Source organism: Lycium barbarum, chromosome 1 (assembly GCF_019175385.1).
Source record: "Lycium barbarum isolate Lr01 chromosome 1, ASM1917538v2, whole genome shotgun sequence".
In the NCBI taxonomy this organism is placed as follows: Eukaryota; Viridiplantae; Streptophyta; class Magnoliopsida; order Solanales; family Solanaceae; genus Lycium; species Lycium barbarum.
In genome coordinates, this window is record NC_083337.1 from 36,373,635 (window position 1) to 36,394,812 (window position 21,178).

Sequence of the window (21,178 nt, forward strand, 5' to 3'; positions counted from 1 at the left end):
AAGTCTACCAAAAAAAATGAGTAGAGTTAATTAGTTTAAAGTCACGTGACAAGCTAAATAATTTTTTGAAAAAATTTCCATCGGCAAACAGGGTATATATACACCATTTGTGTAATGACAGCGGTATATATGCACCATTTTTTTTAACGAGGGACATATCTGCTCTAAATCGCAAAGTTAAGGAGTCCCTTTCTTGAATAACAATGATTGTCCTCACCTCAAGATATGGCATGTTTATACTAGTCAAAACTCTTCTTCTCTTGCAATTTTGTGTCCCAAAATTATTCTAATCAAGATTAGTATGATCCATCCTCAATTCTTCAAACTATAGGAAATAATAGCAGGCAATTGTTGAAGTACAGCATCAATTTAGTTTCTAGAAATCTAAAATATATTAAGACTTAACTCAAAAAGTTACTAGCTTATGCCACAATTCAGTTGGTAAAAACTTGCGCCTGGTATTTACATCGGTAAAATAGGAGAAAACTAGCATAACCTACCAATAGCTCATGCTTATCAAAGTTGATTGCACATTTGTAGCTGAACTTTACAAGGGCATATAACTGAGTAAACAATGGCAGCAAAGAACACAAGTATTTACACAGAGATCAAACATACAAGCAATCTCTGGCACATTTTCCTTACATCCAATGAAGGATCTGAAGAGCATATATCTTGAAGCAAGGCTCTGGCCTCCACAAGGCCACCAGAAATATTCTGTAAGACTGCCTCTTCGCTCGCCATTAAAGATGCTAGTAACTTGGCACCAGCAATCCTCTCCTGGTCGAAATTAAAGAAAAACACGATAACCAAGAGTATGAAAATCAACTCTCAAGACATGCTTCCAAATATTACTATGACAAACTTCTTGGCAAAAGAAAACCACAGAGAAAGGTAAGCGCAATGGCGAAAGTGAGCAGATAATAGCAAGTGATGCCCCTTTTTTACCACATCAATAAGATGCGGAAGTGACAGTTTCAGTTCCATAGGGTGACGCAATGGAATGAAGGCACTAGATAGAGGCTGACCAAAGATACTACCCCACAAAAGCACCAAGACTCTTTGTGGTCAAGGAGAGAGCCTTAACCAGGATCAGAAGATTAGATGCTTTATACAAACTTGACCTTCCAATTCCAAGGAAGAGCAAATATTTTCAAAAGTAATAACCTGTTTCTTTTAGGAAGAATTGCATGATTATGAGTAGTAAATTCAAGTTTAAATGAATCATAAGACAAAAAAATGGATGCCCATTTTAATACAAGAAGAACATTTCCATGCAAGTTGGAGACTAATGCTTCAATAAAACTTCCATGTTACATGGCATTTACGTCATGGCTCACTATTTGGAGGTACTTGTGCATGTGGATGCACCAGAGAGCAAGTAGGCCTTTGTATTCATAAGGTGGGGAGGGATATAGTGGTTCAAGTACATAGAGCAATGATTAAAAGAAAAGCCAAAAGTTCAAGATTAAACAAGTAAAATTATAAAGCAATGATTCTCAAAATACCTTCTCTGATCCTTCTCTAAGCGACTTTAAGGACGCTTTGAGGAGATTGGAAGAGTAAGGAAGAACTAGAGACTTGAGATGGTACACCATTGAGAAAAAAACTTGGATACATGCAGACCTGACTTCTGGATCTACAATATCCTGGAAAAATTGCAAGCATTAGAAACCAATTACGGCTGTCAATTTCAATTAAACCGTAGGTGATTGCCCAATAAAAGTTATACTGATGATAATTAATGAAATGAAATAGGTGATAAGTACATAAGTGTAGAACACCTCGACAGAATGGAGGACACGAGGAAGAACTTTGGAAACATATGGTTTCTTGATAGCATTAGGAACCTTTTGACAAGCGCTAATCAGCACATTTGCCATGCACAACCGAAAAGAGAGGTGGGCTTTTGCCACCTCATTTCTACCCAACTTAACAGAAATATCTTCATCACAAACCAATTCGTGGATCACATAACTACAGACCGAGCTTTTTGTGACAGAATCCCCTGCATATGATCCACAACAGTCTCTTAGCAAAGCAGCAAAAGGTCGTTTGCATAAACTTAGAAACAACTACCAACCTGAAGAGACAATGCTCGGCTCAAAACAAACCTCACTCGATATTGAGTTCTTGACAGCTTTTGTAGCTTGCAATTCAGTGCACAGCATCAATGCTAAGCAGTCAATGCACCCATGCTGTGCCTTAGAAACTGAAGAAAAGAAAATTTAGCAGTGATGACAATTAAGATTTAACATGAGAAGTAATGTAGAAAAAACATCAGTTACTTACTGTCATCCCCATCCATCGAAGGCCATAATAAAATAGTCTCTATGGCCTTGCGTATCCGGAACATGTCAGGATGCGCATATGCATCTGTGCCATTTACCTAAGACAGAATGTTTGATGGACTATTAGGATTAGGGCCCCAGCGGATAACTTTATGTAGTTAGCAAGAGAGAACCAAGACAAACTTGAAAGTTCAACACACATGTCAAAATTTTTATAACTGTCGTAAGAAAGATTATTACCAAGAGAGATGTGCAAATTGAAAATAGACAAGCTTTTATCTTCAACAAATCCTTGGCGTTAGTGGCATTTTTCAGTTGATAAGACATTATTGGAATGAGAACCTGCAGAATACAGAGGCAGCAAATGTTGATTTAGACATTGCAGAATTGGGTGTGTGTGTGTGGTGGGGCGGGGGATTGGCGGACGAGACCGTATGAGGACTTAGGACTACATAATAGATTAGAAGTAACAGTTAATGCATACAACCAACACATAATCCCTGCTATAACCGTATAAAAGTTATGATGCTCTTAGCAAGCAGTGTAGAGCATTATTAATTATGAAGCAGGCTACTGTAGCAGATAGCCAGTAGACAGTCTAGGACCCAAAATTGACCATTTCTACGTGAGGCAGTCACTGCTGATAGTTCATCACTCATACAAGTTAGAAGTATAATGATCAGTACATGAATTCAACAACCGATAATTGTTGCCTCCAGTTTTGATGTTGTTGGAGCATCCAACATCATGGTCATGGCTGACACAACCTCAACCCGGCCAAGACTATAACATGTAAGAAAGTATATTTGTATAATAAATGCAGTTCATAGGAAGAGGAGAAGGGGACACTCCATCCCAGTGTCTTTAAAAGCCAAAAGCGCAAAAAAAGCGACAATGTTCATGGGGCTTAAAGTGAAAAGCGAAAAGTGAAGTGCTCACTTCTCTGAGGTGAAGGGTATAATTTCCCCAAGAAAAAGGAAAAGAACCAAGAAAATATCAAAACAATAATCAAATTACAATTGCAATAATTAATTTTAGAATCCGAAAGACAAAATGATGTTGTCGGTATTAACCCAACTCCTCAAAGTTGAGATCCAAAGAACCAACCATTTTTGTTTGGATCACTTTGCGTGTCACTGTCTGAAGCGCACATTTCTCTTAAGCACATGGTTTCACCTATGAAGTGATAACCCCTCGATTGCTTCCTTGCTTTAAGCGACAAGCCTATGGCTTTTTAATAACATCATCTAGCATTGGGACCTAAAAACTACATGCCCGGCAACAAGTGGGGCTTAAGAGATGGTAGACCATCGGGACCTGTGGGACGGTCAGTTGCACAAATTTAAACTATTTAGCTTAAGGTCACGGGCCGAGAAGTAAGGAAAACATGCCACTGTAAGCCTTAGCTAAAAGATATAGACAAAACGAGTTGACTGCTGGAGAACAATGCAGCTAAAAGATATAGACAAAACGAGTTGACTGCTGGAGAAAAATGCATTAACTTTCTGATAACAAATATACCTTCTTTAATCATATGATTTACAGGGTATCTACACCAATCGGTTCAGTGAATATGCAAACAATGTTCTGACCATGTAAATTGCTAAGAAGCATTTCACCTTGCAATTAGCACTACAGCTATATATTCTACTGCACATGCATCCATTTAGCAATTCTTGAAGTCAACTTTTGGCACATTAAAGTTGCACGTCTTCAATCAACTCAGCCGCATAATGACCAGATAGAGTTAAAGTATGATCTCTCAGCTGTCGTAAATCATCATTCTCAAAGCAATGCTGTGTAATTTTACCCTTAAAGCGCGTGTCAACTATTGGCATCTCATACTTATCACAAACGCCTTTTCAATAAGTCAAAGCTAGTGTTTTCCGCATTCAACAATTCAAGCGGGCAAAGCAACTTTAGAGTAAAAACAAACACGTAAAGCTTGCACTCTAGAGGTGTAAAAATATGCAGCATTTCTAGGTACTTTAGTCCCCATATGCAGCATTTTTAGCTATTTTATTCCCCTCTTAGGATTCTGGAGTTGCTGTCATATATTTCGGTTAAATTAAATAAGGGGTAATAATACATGCCTTTGGGTGAATTCTCCCACACAGCTCCGCTGCAAGTCTACGAACATCTTCAAATTCAAACTTGCTCAATGCCCTGAAGCAAAGAGCACAATGGAGCAATCAAATGAAGAAATTTTAAAACATCGTAATTCACAACCAGAAACATTAACTTCTGGAAGAACCTGTTGATCAGAAGACCAGCCACACATTCTGTGCTTTGAGTTCCCAAGCATTCATCATCTGGAGGTAATCTCAGTTAGATTTGTGGATTTTGGGGAGATTTTTTTCCCTTTCTTTTTTTTTTTTTTTTTTGGGTGTGTGAGTTGTGTGTTGGGGGGGGGGGGGGGGGGGGGGGGCTTGCCAGCAATGTGGGCCATAAGAGTTAAAATGGTTAGAATATAATAAAACAGGTTATAACTAACAGTACCAGAGTGTACCATGTGTAGACAGTTTGGTTGGAAGTTCATCATACAAAGCATATGAGTTGAGATCGTTGAATACTTGCAACGGAAGCAACCTCATTACGAGCAATGGGCAGAGACGATTAAAAAGATCAAGCTGTCGTTCTTCAGCATCATAGTTTGGATACACACCCTCATCAAGACTGCTGGAAATAGTTAAACAAAAGCCATTTACACAGATATTAAACAAAAACCATATACACAGAGCACTGTACTCACAGCTGACACGGACGAAGTACTTTCACTAGTTAACAATCCAAAATCTACATTTATGGAATCAACTTCACCGTATGTCTCAGAATTAGCTTCCATCACTTAGAAGCTAAAGATTTTATAGACTATTCTATTAATTAACATCAACTACACTTTGCTATTAGTTACAAAAAGAAGTACTTATATATTATACATGACTTCAAATTATCGTTTAAGATTATTACCCCCTCACTCCTTCACAAGTTATCCTAATCTGATATTGAACAAGTAGAAACTTCATTATTTATTTTGGAAAAAAATCTAACTGGTAATATCTGAAAGTTCCTAAGCATATGAAAAAGTCTCTTTATAACCGTTCTTAGACAACTTGAAAGGGACGTACAGGTAGTTACTTGTCTTTTCCCCTATTGTAGCATATTATGCTATTGTGTCAGAAGTACAATACTATGTACTAACATACCATATTCCTGTATACGTGACTCTTCTACAACCAAATTACTAAGCAATCACACTAGTCAGTCAAATCAAGAATAACAACTATTATCCTTGTCAAAAAACAAACTACTACGCCTCAATCCCAAATATTTTGACTTGATTAAGTAACAATTTTAGAAGAAGCAATCCTTATAGGACTCTTAGGCTACATACGATATGGTAGATGATCAATCTCTATACTAATAAGGTAAGTATTCTATAATTAGATGCAGAATATCCTAAGGTACCGATATAATATTCTATAACTTATTTAAGTACAATGAATCTCCACACACATTCTCCTGATATTCTACCACTTACAAAAGAACCTACCCGGACCACGGAAATGCTTATAACACGTAGTTACTTCCTAAGTATAGGAGTAGGAAAGATAAGTAGAACAACTCACTCCTTCTGCCTTCTTGAATAAGAAATAAGCCTTTGAAAGACAAAATCTGCTACACTAGCCAAGTGCTCGCTTATGGAACTTAGGAACCTGACTATTACTGCGTTCGATGGCTCAGCAAAAAGCTTGTCTATCAGTGGTCCAATCATCACCTTCCAATCTTCAACCTACAAGAAGCTCAAATTAGGCATGTCCGAGCGGGATCTGAAGAAATGCAATATCCTAGGCAAGCAGTACATCTGTATCATAGAATAATGAAGAGTTTAATGATAACATTATCTGCTTAGCCATACATCCATCCTAATTGATGCCTTGCTGTAACTTTTACCGCTGTGCACATTGTACAACGAGAGTACAAGGAAATCAAGAAATAGCTGGACAAGCAAAGATCAAATCAATTGTCATATCTTTTTCATGATTCCATGTGCAAGCAAAGAGTACTGATGACAACATATGACAGATTTCAAGTGGGAGATAATATTACATCAACCAAGAGGCTGATAAATGATCAAAGCAACAAAAGCAAATTCGAAGAAGTTTGCCCAGAATAAAGGTAATAGGCCTTCTGAAAGCTGCAGTTCAGATTTGAGATAATCACTTTTTCGAGGATTGAATAAGTACTTGCTAACCCAAAAACACTTCATGAAAAAAAAATTGAGAATGAAATGCAAAACATTGATTACTTAGACAAATGATATAACAGAACTAGATTACATTGGTAACTGAATAAGAACAGTCAAAAGAATGGGGGACCAAATAAGAACAGAAGCAGTTGTCTTGGAGCAGAACAGTAATTCACTCGTGACTGCAGAGAGAGAAACAGGTCAATGATAAGTTGCTTGGACTCAGGTGCGAGTATCCGATACGGGTACGGATCCGAGTGTCGAATTCGGCAAAATCTGAATTTTAAGATTCGGGGGTGCGGATCCAGTTTTAGATACGGGTACGGGGATTCGGCTAAGAAAATCCAAAATTATAAAAATAGAGCTATAAAGAACACGAAGCAACGAATATGAGACAAAAGGACTATAATATTGAAGTTATGTCATTTCTATGTCATTTCCCATGTCTGAAATCTGTTTTCTCTTTATTTTGAGAAATCAAAATCTCAATTTCCCCCCAAATTTGTCCATGGACTCCGGTCAAAGTATCCGAAGTTGACTGACAGTATCCGAGACGTATCCCGCCCCCGCACCCGTGTCGGGACGGGTGCGGCATCAAAAATGAAGAGTCCGCGCAACTTAGTCATAAGGTCAATCACAAGACAAGAGATGAGTATTAAGCAAAGTGGAATAAACTCTAACTAACCATTTTCGACCACTCGGGAAGCAGCTTCAGCACTCTATCAATATCAGGTTTTTGTCCTGAAAAGTAGCAAAAATAAATCAAGGTGCTTTCCAGTAGTTACAAAATGACTAATTTTTTCTGGAAAAGAAAAACAAAACACAAGAAAACAAAAGGAATACAGTTGATGGAGAAGGAGAGGATTGCATAAAGAGGATGAGATGTAATTACAATAAAGGAAATTACTATCTGCCTAGAGCCTCCCAACTGCACTCTACATGTAGAAGTGATGCACACATTGTTACCAATCTCCAAAAAACAAAAACAAAAAAACAAAAAAAGGACAGAAGTGATGCACACAACAGACATAATCGTTGACTGCAAAAATACACGAGAAACCACCCTTCCCACGCAAGCTATTTTGGAACGTTTTAGTAAGTAAAAATTCTTATATTTCTTTCTACTCAAACTACAGATCACCTCAAACAAGCAAAATGGAGCTCGAAGGCTTGCAACAAAACTTCCAATGGTTTGAGTACTTCACAGTATCCAAACTTCACTATCTGTGAAGTTTATACCTGAGTATAACCTTGGGGGATGCATTGGCATAGGAAATCCCATCTGCAAAATGAACCCCCAAGAAGCACCTTTTTTGTTCAAAATACACAAATCACGTAAATTTCCTAGGCATTAGGGAGAAGTACGGAAAACTGTAAATATCAAGCAACCAGGAACCCCTGAACGCACTCATTAACAATCCTGCCACCAAGAGCTTCAAGTTATTCTGTCACAATTACAAAGGTATCCATTATATGAAGTTGCTTTAAACAGAGAACTTTGAGGAGATACTATTTTTTAGGTTGAAGGGATACCAGCGGAAAAATGATTCTCAATTAACTGAGTTCCTATTTAGAATCAACTTCTTTCCTCATTATTCTATTTGACTGTTACAGATGACCATTATTCGCCTGTGGGGTTTAAATCTGATGAAGCTTGGTGAACTCTATTGAATTCACTAGCTGTGCACTTCCAACCATCTCCAGAGCAGCTTAAGGACAAAAACTGCAACTTCGAACAATAACATATGTCATACACAGCATCAGTAAAACATACCTTCTACACCATCAGCAGTAACACATATATCTGGGTTCTGAGAGGGTTTGCTGCACAAACAAATAAGAAGTTACAATAAAGAGAGCAAAATTACTCTTCTGTTTCATTGCTGCTTACTTAAGCTTTTGTCATCACTAAAAATTAAAACTATTATATTATTATACCTCAGACAGTCGAGCAGCATGCATATAATATCAGGATTATGCTTGTAATTCTTCAATAATGCAATGAGTGCGCCACTTGCCAATGAGTGTACTCTTTCAAGCGGCGAGTAAATAAGACAAACTAGTGCAGACAAAGTAAATGAAGGATCTGCAGCGGTAAACAAAACTGTCATTGAGCAGTCAGCAATTTTGTTTTGGATGCCAAATGGGAGAAGGAGAAGCCAGCTTAGATGCTTTCTCTAAAGATAGCAGTTCCAAATTTAAAGGAGGAGAAGAGAGACCTGATCGGCCAATAAACACAACAGAAGTGGGAGGTTAATATAAGACCAAGTAATGAAAGAAGAACTTTCCCTCAAAAGTTATGCATCACAGTAAAGCATCTTCCATAATATACCATTGCACTACAAAGACAACTGAGCTAAAAATCAAAAGGTGGAACCTTACCTATTAAAGGAATCAAATTGGAAGCCTGGGTATTAATTACCATTTGTTCATCTTGGAGAAACTCCAATAGGTGGCATGATAAATGCTGCCTGTGAATTTCGCAAAGACAGCCATTAGTTATTCTGTTAACTTGATTTGAGGGAAAATCAAAAGAATTCTGATGTAGGAGCATTTTTGCTAAAGGAACAGTAATTTTTGTATTTTGGAATAGTTGAACGTACAGTGATTTATCTGTGCACCTACTGTTCTATAACGGGTTTTGTGGCGACGTCATATTCATATACTATTCAATCACGGAAAGCTTCTGACACCAGTTATTTTCTTTCAGGAGAGAAATCAGAATGATGATAATTTGAGTAAATATACCTTCTGTTGAGTTACATATGGTCCATATCGGATATATAAAAGTTATCCAAAGGGGTTTGTAATGGTGCTACGGTACTCCATCAATTGTCCTAAGATCTTCACATGGGATTAGTGCCACCATATTGTAAGTACAGTCTCACACTTTTATGTCCGCAGTAGGTCCATATATAAACAAAGGATCGGGCAATACACATGTGGACATGTATTGGTACATATTGTCCAACATTATGTTGCTCGGACTCTCCAAAAACGTTGCCGCACCCGTGTCGGATTCTCCAAAAATGCACTACTTTTGGAGAATCCCACACGCACCCGTCGACATTTCTAAAGAGTTCAAGCAACATAGGTCCAACATCAGGAACATAAAGGCATCAAAAGGAGTTTATAATTGGACTGAGAAACTCCACCCAATACCTTGAAGCTTTCGGTTAAATGCTCAGACCCGGATAAATTTCTAAAAAGAAGGTAACAAGGTTGAGCATTGAGTATGTCGGTTCAATAGATAACTCTTCTACACGAAAAATCTTAATATAACAGTCCTGTATCATGACTCAATCTACACTTTAGCATGCTCTCAACAGGTAGAGAAATCTTTCTAGAAGGATACTTCTAAAATTCACCTCCCTAGTTGACTTATTGCTGCATCTCCTATTTTGTGCCGACACTCCGATTAGCAGTTCAGTCAGGGTACTCAGGTTCCTATGTTTTTTTTTTCCTTATCTATGTTGTAATTATATTTCTTGAACATTGTTTAAGGTGCTAAAAGGTGAAGCGCAGTGTTAATAACTAAAAGCCGATAACAGAAAGCAACATCATACCACATAGGAGGAGGAAGCACAGTATCTGATTCCATAGACATATTGATAAGATCTGAAATGAAGTCAACAGCATTTCTTTTCTGTGAAACACTCCCCGAAATAAGACGCTTTAGAATTTCTTCCAAGCACTGAGTATCTGAGGATCTGGCAAAGCAACGATTGACATTTCTATTTAATCATCGAAAATACATTTGGAAAGATTAAAACCAGTGTACGTTATAATAAAATAAACATACATGGAGCAATATTCAGCAAAAAGCTTGATAACAGCTTTTGCTGCACTGTCTCGCTCATCCAAAAGGTGTAGTAACATTGGCAGTACAGCGTCAATTTGTCTAAGGTCTGCGGAATGTTTAGACAAACTACTGTTTGTCCTAAAAATGACGGCTTTGAAGATGCAGAGTGAACTGTCAATTACTTCATCGTCTACATTATTAAGCTTCAAATATAACGACACAAAAAAAAATGTAGATTATTCAGCATTAGCAAAAAATCGTAGTAATTCAACCAAAAAAGTAAAAATACTCAAAGAACAACCAAAAATGTTTAATTCAAACTCTAAAGACCAGAAATGTTTAATTCAAACTCTAAAAACCAGAAATATGCTAGCTCTCTGCTGGTTAGTCAAGCAACTTGATCCATTACTCCAGACCGCATAACTAGGAACCATCATCTTACTGGAAAAAGTTACTTTACCAAAGCAATTGCTCCAGAATCTCAGACAGATCCTAATCTTATCACAACCAAAGGTTGCAAAGGTCTTTATTCGTGTAGCTCTACCTGAGATATGATAGCTTGAGATAGCCGAGATCCGTATTCCTCAATGGTAGTTTCAAACTGCTTTCCATTTAGACGGCCCAACAGAAGGGCAAGGCAATTCAAGAAAAATATGATGGTCTCTTTTCCACTTTCTTTATTTCCAGGGGACTCTTCAGCATAGTTATCTGCATAAAACTGCAAGTTTTTCCCTTTAAAACTGGACTAAAATAGAGAGGAAGGACACAAGAAGAAGAGAATTCACAAATTCTGATATACAAAAAAAAGAGCGACTAAATCAAGAGTCAGGACACTAGAAACGAAACTAATTCTTATGTCATGTTTATCTTCTTTCTGTTAGTTCAAGAGTACTTTCATCAAAGGTGATCAACAAAGAAAAAGAAGCACCAATTAAGTAAATTCCAGAAGAACTTATCGATGGGTATTCAAACAGTCAATTCAGCTAACTGGCTATTCAGATGCTAAATCGAAGTTTCAAATTCTCCCAACACAAAACATTCAAACTAGTTGAGCTTCCAAACCAAAACTCTTGATTATATGGGCTTTTGCAATACAGTTTTATCTTTCACTGAACTTAACGTATTCAAACTTAAAAACTAGTATCATGCGTCAGAATTAAGTAAAAGGAAGAGTTCAACCTCAAACTTGAAAGCAAAAAATAAATTCATATTCAATTGCAAGCAGCCCTAACCATTAATCTTCAAGCATATAGCAAAAAAAGTCTAACCTTCAGAAAGTCAGAGCAAACTCTCACCACTAGAGATTAGGTGTTGTGGTTGCACTATTTAGATGGTTATGAGAAACAAAGAAAGGGAGGGAAGTTTCCAAGAGCTAGATATACTGGAGAGAAGGAGATAGAGAAGACAAAAGGAGCAAAGTGGTGGTACTGACAGGCAGAGACAATGAATTTGGAGCATCACGTCAGAGAATGAGAGTAGCTAAAACTATAGTTTGAAACGGATGAAAAAAAGGTGCTAGAAAGGTGGAAAAATGACTCTGAGATGGCGTGACCATGCTAAATCCTGGTCCATAAATGTGTTGACTACTGATGACCAAAGACCTACTTCACTACTTGGACAAATGTCTGCTAAAATGCTTTAGTAGTCTTTTTCTTCTTTTGAAATGGACTAGTCAGGTATTTTGTTGAATCAATTGAGAGCTTGGAGAATCCATAAATGAATAAAATACCCAGAAATTCAGTTCTTTAAATACGTGAACCATCGAAACAACAGAAGCACTACTGAGTCGGTTTGCCAGTTTCTTGGGTTTAAACTGAATAAAGAAGTCCTAAATGCCCCACATATTTCAGATAATGCAGATTGAAGTTGTATTCTAGCCACAACTTTTTACTAACTGGCACTTTGTCCTACAACAGGAAACTAGTTTAAGATAGGACATCCATAAATTAATGCTCAACAATCCAAGTCTTCTAGATAAATCTATTCATCAAGTGAATAGGCCATTTTTTTATTTTCCTTTAATTTTTTACAATGGTGGCATCCAGGCCAACTTGCGCACACCTCGACCATTACGCCAGGTACCTGCGACCTCCCACCAGCACAGGTATTTGATGAGTTTGTCTACCAAGGCTTAGGCAAAGGAGAAGAAATCACCTATATTTTTTGTTCGTGCTGGGATTTGATCCCTGATCTCCAAGGTTTTCACCCATTCATTGACCTTTAGGCCACACCTTTGGATGCTGAATAGGTCATAATTTCAACCACTAGAATTACTTAAAACCCATTTCAAGAAAAATAAAGAAAGCAACAATTTAGAACTAAAACAACAAAGTGTCATGCACTAAACACTGAAATATATCAATGTTTAGGCCAAAGAGACCAAATGCAAGAGGAAAGAACAGAAGGTCAAAGGACTTCATGTGGTAATAGTATAGCAAACCTGAATCCCGGATAAGCACTGCTCCAATAATTCTATATATTGCTGAGCGAATTTGTGATCTTCCAAGTGCAACAGCATGCCATAATGTTTCCAACAAGAAGAGAGTAGTAATACTCCGCTCTTCAACATTTCTGAATCTGTCTAAAGTAAAGATAGAGGGTGCATGGTGAACAAAACAAAGGGCCTATCATAGTTGATCCAGCCACTGAAAAGGATGAAAACTGTAACACCTGCCTTGGTTTGTATGTGAATATAATTTTCCTGCATCCCCAGCAACCACCTATGAACTCTCTCCAATGCCTTTGCATGCAAAGGCCTGCTTTTTCTGTTCCACTGCATGTCAACAACTCCATATGTGAAAAATTGAAGCATTTGACAAGTAGCTTTTAAGAGTTCCCCCTTCCCAACAAGGTTAAGATAATAATCTATAAGAAACATTACAGGAACCTTTTTAAAGTACTTATTATCTGTCAAGATATCTATAATCACATTGTTGTGCATTCTGATTTACCAGATCTAAGCACGTTACAATTCGCACATAAAACTTTTCCTCTGACCAACTTTTTTAGTTTGATAGAAAGAGATTTTTTACAAGCAGAACTTACTACTACCGAGTACCAACAGAAATTGACATCAATTGGTTACACCAAATGCCTTCAAGTAGGGCTGTTCACGGTTTTGGTTAAAACGAAAACCAAACCGAAAATTTAACCAACCGAATAAAAAAACCGACATTTGGTTTGGTTTGGTTTGATTTGGTTTTAAATTTTAAAAAACCGGTAATATTTGGTTTGGTTATGATTCTATTAAAAAATAACCGAATAAATAACAGAACCAAACCGATAAATTATATACATAAATTTTATAATTATTTATATGTATAATATTAGTTTTTCATAAATAATTACAAATATTTTATACCTTTTAATCATTAATTTGATTTTTGGTCTACTTATTTCACATGATTGTTTAAGGCCCATGTTTTTAAGAATATGTCAAAGCCCATGTCTTTTAAGTCTTTTAACTCGTTAAGTGTTAAGTGTAAACCTACTAACAGAAGCTCACGTTAGAGTCTAATGTCTTTAACTTAAATTTTTAGCCTTTCTTTGTCAGCCATTTGATTTTAGGTTGTTTCTTCTTCATTTTCTGAATTTATACCTTTCTTTTTTCTTGTCTGAATGGGTCCTAAACTTCTAATATTTTTCATATGAAAAGGAGATACTTCAGTAACATCGGCATTTGCTGCAACTCAAGCACATGGTAATGCCCTAATACTTCTTTCATGAGTAATCCTCCTAAAAAGCAGAAAAGAACAACTCCTTGTAGTCGAGACCCTAGCCTTGGAGATAATGATAGAAAAACATCTGAAGTTTGGGATCATTACACAAAGTTTTTTTAATAAAATGGGAGAATTGAGGGCAAAATGCAAGTACTGCCCCAAAGTTTGGGATCATTACACAAAGGTTTTTTATTTCATATATTTTCATTTTAATTTTAGGTAGTCTTTATGTTTAATTAATATGTATGTTTGTAACAACAACTAAAAGCTCCTATGCTCTACTTTATTTCCAGGTATGTGTATTAAGATGACAAAAATGGTGCAGCCACTACTAAGTTAGTTTTTAGCTCTATATGTAATAGTTTAGCAACTTTGGGTAACTTGAGTACTACACTATCACTAATAGTGAAAATGTTTCTATGATGTATATCGTTCCACCTTAAACTATAAATAAAAGTTTTCGTTTGAACCAAAAAAAAAGACATGTCTTTTTCAACTTTATAATGTTTTACTGATAAGTCTCATGGCTACTAGTCATAAACCGAAAAATCGAACCAAACCGACAATAACCAAACCGGTGGTTATTATTTTATTTGGTTTGGTTATGGTTTTAGACATTTAAAAACCGACTAAATTGGTTTTGGTTATGATTTTAATCAATAACCGAACCATGAACAACCCTACCTTCAAGTATATTGACAAATACTTGACTAATAGATTACTGAGAACTAGCTGGACATAGAACTAGAAACCAAACGCTCGTTTTTTGTAAGTTTTGGATAAACATGAAAAGAAAGACTTACTAATTTGAGATTATAACTAATCCCTAATCCGAAATAGGTATACTATAAGATGTTTCTCCAGCGAAACTTACAATAACAACAACAAACAAACAACCACAAAAAAAAAAAAAAAAAAAAAACACACTTTTGCCCTCTCTCTGAATTGTAAATAAAAAGAACATTGATTTGCAAATAATAAATATTTCATGTTTAAGTTGAAAAAATGAAATAAAATTCATGGCCAAACTGGAAGGATACTCAAATATAACATCCAATGAAGTAGCATTGAATAGATAAAACAAGTTATGGAACATACAGCTGTAAGTCTCTCTACAAGAATTATGAGATTATCCAAATGGTCCCAAAGTAGCAACTTCATTTCCATGCCTGTAAAATCTGAGGATTTACCGACTTTGTTCACTTTCTTCTTAGTCGAAGTAGAAGGTAACAACGTGACCGGGTGATTTCTTTCACCAGTACCAGCTGCCTTTTGCTTGTCATCTGAGCAGCTGAACACTGAATTAGTTGCTAATGCCTCTGTAAGAGAGAGAATTAGATCAGCAGCAGCCACTGAAAGGCGAGTCGGCAGCTCAAATTCCCCCTGCACTGTGCTACAAATTTGAAATAAGCAAACTTAGGCATGTGTCTTTGTTAAGAATGTAAAATAGGTCAATAAATACTGTGTGTTTCAGAAGCACAGTCTAAGCTCCCACAAGCCTTACAATATTCATGCATTTTTCTTTTTTGTGGGTTTTCTAGATAGGTATGGCATTCTCAAATTATGACATTTTCAAACAACTCAAAGTAAAACAATAAGACTCCCATCCAGAAAATTCCTGTACTTCAGCCTTATATATTTTCTGATGTAGATAAAACGAAATTCTTTGATCATATGATATGAAGACATGAGTTTTATATTATTCATCGACCATAAAGCTTAGAGCTAACACAAGTTTAAAGGTATCTGGAGCACTACTCTTTTGTTTGGTAGCAGTAAGATTTCCAAATTCAGTTTTCCTTTTTTGATAACCGTGGTGTCCAGGCCAACTTGCGTGTACCTCGACTAATTCACGGAGTACGGTAGCTTCCATTCAATTTTCAATAGTAGCAGTGAGATTCTCATTTAGTTTCTGTAAAAATTAGCAACACTGAGCAACCAGTAACAGATAAGCGTCTAATAAAAAAGGAAAAGTGCAAATGACAGATGATAGGAATGGAAGAAAGAAAGGAAAAACGCACACCTTCCGTCACGTACAATAGCCACAAGATGGGACATACACATGCAGAAAATCTTCAGAAGAGCATCGTATCTAGCTCGAATTCCTGTAATTATTAACAAAAAACTCAGTAACCTAAAACTTAACTGTTATCAAGCAACAAGCTTAAAAATATTCTCTGATCAGACAGTGGGAAACAGGTACCACAGAGCAAAAGGATATTCCATTCCCACATTACAAAAACCTCTGTGATATCCTTTTTCATTGGCTTAGTTTGATAGGCTGCAGTGAAGATAGAGCTGATAATTATATATTAATTTCTATAATGTGTACACAGAAAGCAATTATAAGATAAGTTTGAAAGTTTTTACAAATAGAAGTGTGATTCGTGAACATTTGAAGATGTCAAGAGAGAATCAAAGGACCAGCAAGGGTGGCTCAGTTGGTTGAGCATGGGACTTCCATAATGGAGGTCTCAGGTTCGAAACCTCCTGCCTATAACAGCACGGAGCTTCTGGGTCGAGCTCGTCGCACGGGGCTTGTTTGGTGCAGGTTATCTCTCTTGTGTGGTTTGTGGGCTATTGCACAGGAGTGGGATTTACCCTGTGCGCACCTGAAGGGTAGCGGCTGCAGGTTCCCTTGTCATCAAAAAAAAAGGGGAGAATCAAAGGAAAGAACTTTCTTTTGAGGGAAGTTGAAACATTTTGTTTTGGCCCCAAAAGGAACTTCAGGTGAGGTTTGGATGGCCCATGGGAATTGAATGAGTATAATTACGAATAATTACACAGTTGGACTTATTTGTCTGGCCGAGTAATCATTTGGCCAATGTTGAATTGACTGTCATTGAAGGAGTGCAATTACACACCCCAACTTTCAAGGGAGGGTTACGAATTCGTGGTAAATACATTCAAAAGGTGACTCTTCAGATTTCTTTTTTTTTTTTCAAATACAAATTTTTAGTTGAAATTTTTTAACTTGTAATCATTTTGACTTCCTCTTGCAGATAGGGTTACGAGAAATAAGAGATCAGCAAAAGATGTGGATTGCGTATGTGTACTACAATTCAAAATGAAAGACAATTGCTGCCGGGTTTAAATAGAAACAGAATTTAGGAAGATCAAGTTACCATGTGTAACGAGCTTGTCCATAGTAACCTCAAATTCAATAAGACTTCGTGCAAGGGTACACCAACCGAGGGATATATAACGATCCTCTTTCCTTGTTAAAACGGCCTCTAGGTCATTTGCTATAGCTTGGAAACATATTTCGTCCTCAAAAATCCAATTGAGAAGTATCATCACTTGGTTGCCATGTTTTGACCCTGTAAATCTCAATGACTGGCAAAAGTTTTATCAATGATGACAAAATAAAACAGCACGTGGAACAAGTAAAAATATATATAACAGGCTTTTGAGCCCAAAAATGGAAAAGGATGAGCATATGCAAATAGTTGATGACAAATGCAAGAACATAAGCTAGGAAAAGAGAACAGGTCATTAGTCAAGAACTTAAAGCTAAACAATTTTTTATCCACTTCCATCTCCAAAGCCTTTTTCATGTACAATAAAAGAGTAGTTCTATGGTAACAACATTCTCTCAATAGAAAAGAAAAAAAAATTCATGCGACAGACTAAAAATGTTAGTGACTTTGTGGCTCAGGCACATGTTGCAATGTGGATATTTCACTAAAAAAAAAGTCATGCGACAAACTAGTCATGATGAGAAAATATGCTGACCTTTACCTTCTGCAAGAAAGAGCTTCTTGCTTATGATCAACAGCAAACACTTTGTTGTTGTGGAGTATGGACAAATTTGAAATTAAGTCCTAAGTGAATGCTCCCCCTTTCCCCAATTTTAAGACACTTATCTTTTTCAGAATATTCCAAACTGGTTGACACCATTCCATACCAACATGACTTTCACCATTTTCAAGAATTTAAATTTTAAAAAATATTCGACTTTCAAAATTTCAAACTTTGATGTGATATTTTTCTATCAAACTAACTTTTCAGTTAGTTACTAAATTTTTCTTCAACCGTTATTTATATAAATACATAAGTCAAAATAACATCTGAAACTCTCCGTCCATTCAAAAACTACCGTATAGAATGGGAAGTTAGGGAGTTTAATTTACTCTACTATCCCATAATGTTTATCATTTACAGGAGTCGACGTTGAAAATATTGGAGCAATGTTAAATGTAGATAAAATCACTACTTGAAAATAATATTTTAGAGATTTTTTTCTAAATGATATCAAATAAGCTTAACAAAAATCATGGTTAGAGTTTATTATACTCAACTCTTGTAAAGCTAAAGCGACAGATATTACGGGAAGATGGAGTATTAAACTAATCAATATCCTGGACTGAAAACTTGAAACATGAAAAGAAACAACAAGGAGAAAAGAGCTTCACGTTTTTCCTTCATTTTATGGACTACATTGAAGCTAAACACTATTACACCATTTCGTAAAGAGTTAATGATCAAAAACACACCTGAACTATCACTTTTTCGCGAATTTCACACCCCAGCTATTAGTTATTCCCTTTTTCTACCTAAACTATCACCATCTATCTATAAAAACACACTTTGAAGCTGATTAGGCCAACTATCAGTTGTTCCCTTTTCCGACCTAAACTATCACAATCTATGTATTAAAACACACCCTGAAGCTGATCAGGCCAACTATAAGTTGTTCCCTTTTCCTACCTGAACTATCAACTAGGTGCGTTTTAATACATAGATGGTATGATCTAGGTTTACCCTGTGCGCACCAGTAGCGGTTGCGGGTTCCCGTGTCATAAAAAAAAAATACATAGATGGTATGATAGTTCAGGTAGGAAAAGGGAACAGTGGATAGTTTGGGTAGGAAAAGGGTAGTTTGGGTATGAAACTCGCAAAAAAATGATAGTTCAAGTGTGATTTTGACTATTATCTTTTTAGTAAACTAATAAGTAGCGAAACCTGAAAACTTCAACAAAAAAAAAAAAAAAAAAAAAGAGAGAGAGGTGTTTGATTCTTACATGTTGAATCATAGGAACAAGAACTTGGTCCAAAGATGACTTCTTTTCAGCAGCATCCTTTATATACTTGAAGAGAAACCATAATGACTGTTCCAAAGAAACTGAAACCAAAAAAAAGAAATACCCCACTAAGCAAAAAAAAAGAAGTTTTTCATCTAGAAAACTCAATCAATGTATACACTTACCAGCAATAGGTGCAATTTTAGGAGAAGGGTTAAGATGAGAAATGGTATGTAGAAGTTTGTTAGGCTTAGAAGTAAGCAAAGTGTTCATAACACGACCTAATGTTGCACTAGTCATTGAATTCGACGACTCTGATATCAGTGGCTCTGAAGTTTTGTGCAATACTAACTGTTCTTCCATTGCTACGATGTGAAAAACAAGTGAATTGATTTTGGAGAATTACTAGAATGGGTGAAACGGGAAGACTCCACAAGAAACTCGAAGAATAAAATGACGAAACACATAGGAAGTTACCAATTAATGACCTTTCTAGTTTCTAGTCCCCTAAGTATTGGTATTTTGTCTATTGGATCTCCACTTTCATTTTTCTTTGGTCCCTGGACTAATGGCTGGCACTGAGTTTTTTGCCAAAATTAAGGGTCTCTTTGGAAAGCCAGCTAATAATTGGAATTGGTGTAATCACTAGGGTAGGTGTTTGTTTACTGTAATTATAAGCGAACTAGTGCATGTGCCGCGCTTCTCGCGGTCGTTAAAAAATAGATTATAAAAAGTAAATAGTCATAATTTTTGTAATAAAAATATCCATGTTTACTCTTCATCAGTTTTATCTCCTTACATTCCCCAATCGTAATACTATTCATTGTTCCTTGATATAATTATATTTTCAAGATTGTTTGCTCTTTTTTAACATCCTCCAATCTTGCACAACGATTGATGCCGGTATCATGTTGTGTCATTTTATCAAAATTGAATAATATCTTATATCCTATTATCATAATTAAACATTCAATATTAAATGTTGTGAACAATAAAATAAATATTATATTCCATTCCATAGAAGAACTGAATTACAAAACCCAAAACAACACATAGTTTTATATGTATTATTGTAATATATTTGTAATCATATTATATAATATTAGTGCATGAATAATAAATTAAGTACAACACAAGGTTTAGTTTTATATTCTTATAAATTTTTTGTATCATCCTTTTCTTTCTTTTCTTTTGTATTTAGCAAAATAAGGTCTAAGATAAAAGGGAAAATGAGAGAAATATAACTCTTAAAATACTAAATAAAAATTGAGAAAATACCACTGTTGAAACTTTTTAAACATACGTTCCACACATAATTTAGTTATCTATGTATGTAATTAATATATTTATATTTTATAGTATAATCTTAATTTCAGGAATACAAAATATTCCAAATTTCCAATACCAAATAATAAGGGAATTTTTTATTTAAAAAATAGGCTATTCATTAGACTTTCCCTATTTTAAAGCAAACTACCTAACCCATCGCTTCTAAAATGATAAGAAAGAAGTAAAAGTCATTAATTTGCACCACGCTCTATTTAGGCCATTTTTAAAAAAACATATCCTCAATCAAGCCTTTTTTTAAAAAAAATATATTCCTCCAGAAAATTCTACAAGCACAAATAATACTCTTATTTCATAATATAATTTCAGATTTTACAAAAAATTAATGAAATGTATCGTATACTTTCAATTAGGATGCATGAAATTATTCTTTTTTTCTTGATAAATACATCAAGATAACGAAAATATTATGCCGAAAGTAATATCACGAAGAGGAACCCAGTTATATATACCCATCCCCTCGAATTGTAAATCAAAATATAGAAACTACAAAGTGCATTTTTAGAATACATACAAATAACTTCTCAATTAAAATGTACTAAAAGTTTCACAAACTTAACAAATCATGCATATCAGGGGATACAAAAATGCACAATTTTTTTAGAGTATATAATAGATATATAATATACCTATGAATTTCTACCTTTATGGGTGTTGCACTCTCTGAAAGAGGTCCTGCAATAACATTCTCAAATTAGACATACAAATAAGTTTCTATGTCCAGGTATTGCTCTCAAAAGAAACAT

At 35.7% G+C, this 21,178-nt stretch overlaps 1 protein-coding gene across 9 annotated transcripts; it reads right to left on the bottom strand.

The window, feature by feature from the left end:
- Window positions 1–368: 368 nt before the first annotated feature.
- LOC132634681 (uncharacterized) lies at window positions 369–19,647 on the bottom strand. Of its 9 annotated transcripts, XM_060350724.1 has the most exons (27): window positions 19,271–19,647; window positions 19,086–19,186; window positions 17,187–17,397; window positions 16,265–16,342; window positions 16,085–16,166; window positions 15,324–15,454; window positions 15,160–15,230; window positions 13,013–13,115; window positions 12,783–12,919; window positions 10,887–11,060; window positions 10,343–10,545; window positions 10,107–10,250; window positions 8,923–9,011; window positions 8,479–8,644; window positions 8,315–8,364; window positions 7,226–7,281; window positions 6,211–6,291; window positions 5,921–6,084; window positions 4,801–4,970; window positions 4,546–4,603; window positions 4,385–4,457; window positions 2,532–2,633; window positions 2,293–2,389; window positions 2,084–2,212; window positions 1,785–2,008; window positions 1,509–1,649; window positions 369–780 (listed from the first exon to the last, which is right to left on the bottom strand). In XM_060350724.1, the coding sequence occupies exons 1-27, from the start codon at window positions 19,446–19,448 to the stop codon at window positions 598–600; spliced, it is 3,396 nt and encodes a 1,131-aa protein (XP_060206707.1). In that variant the 5' UTR covers window positions 19,449–19,647; the 3' UTR covers window positions 369–597. The 9 variants fall into 9 exon arrangements, with proteins under 9 accessions (XP_060206707.1, XP_060206672.1, XP_060206665.1 ...); XM_060350689.1 differs by having other exon boundaries at window positions 4,801–4,967; window positions 15,160–15,454; XM_060350682.1 differs by having other exon boundaries at window positions 15,160–15,454.
- Window positions 19,648–21,178: the final 1,531 nt, after the last annotated feature.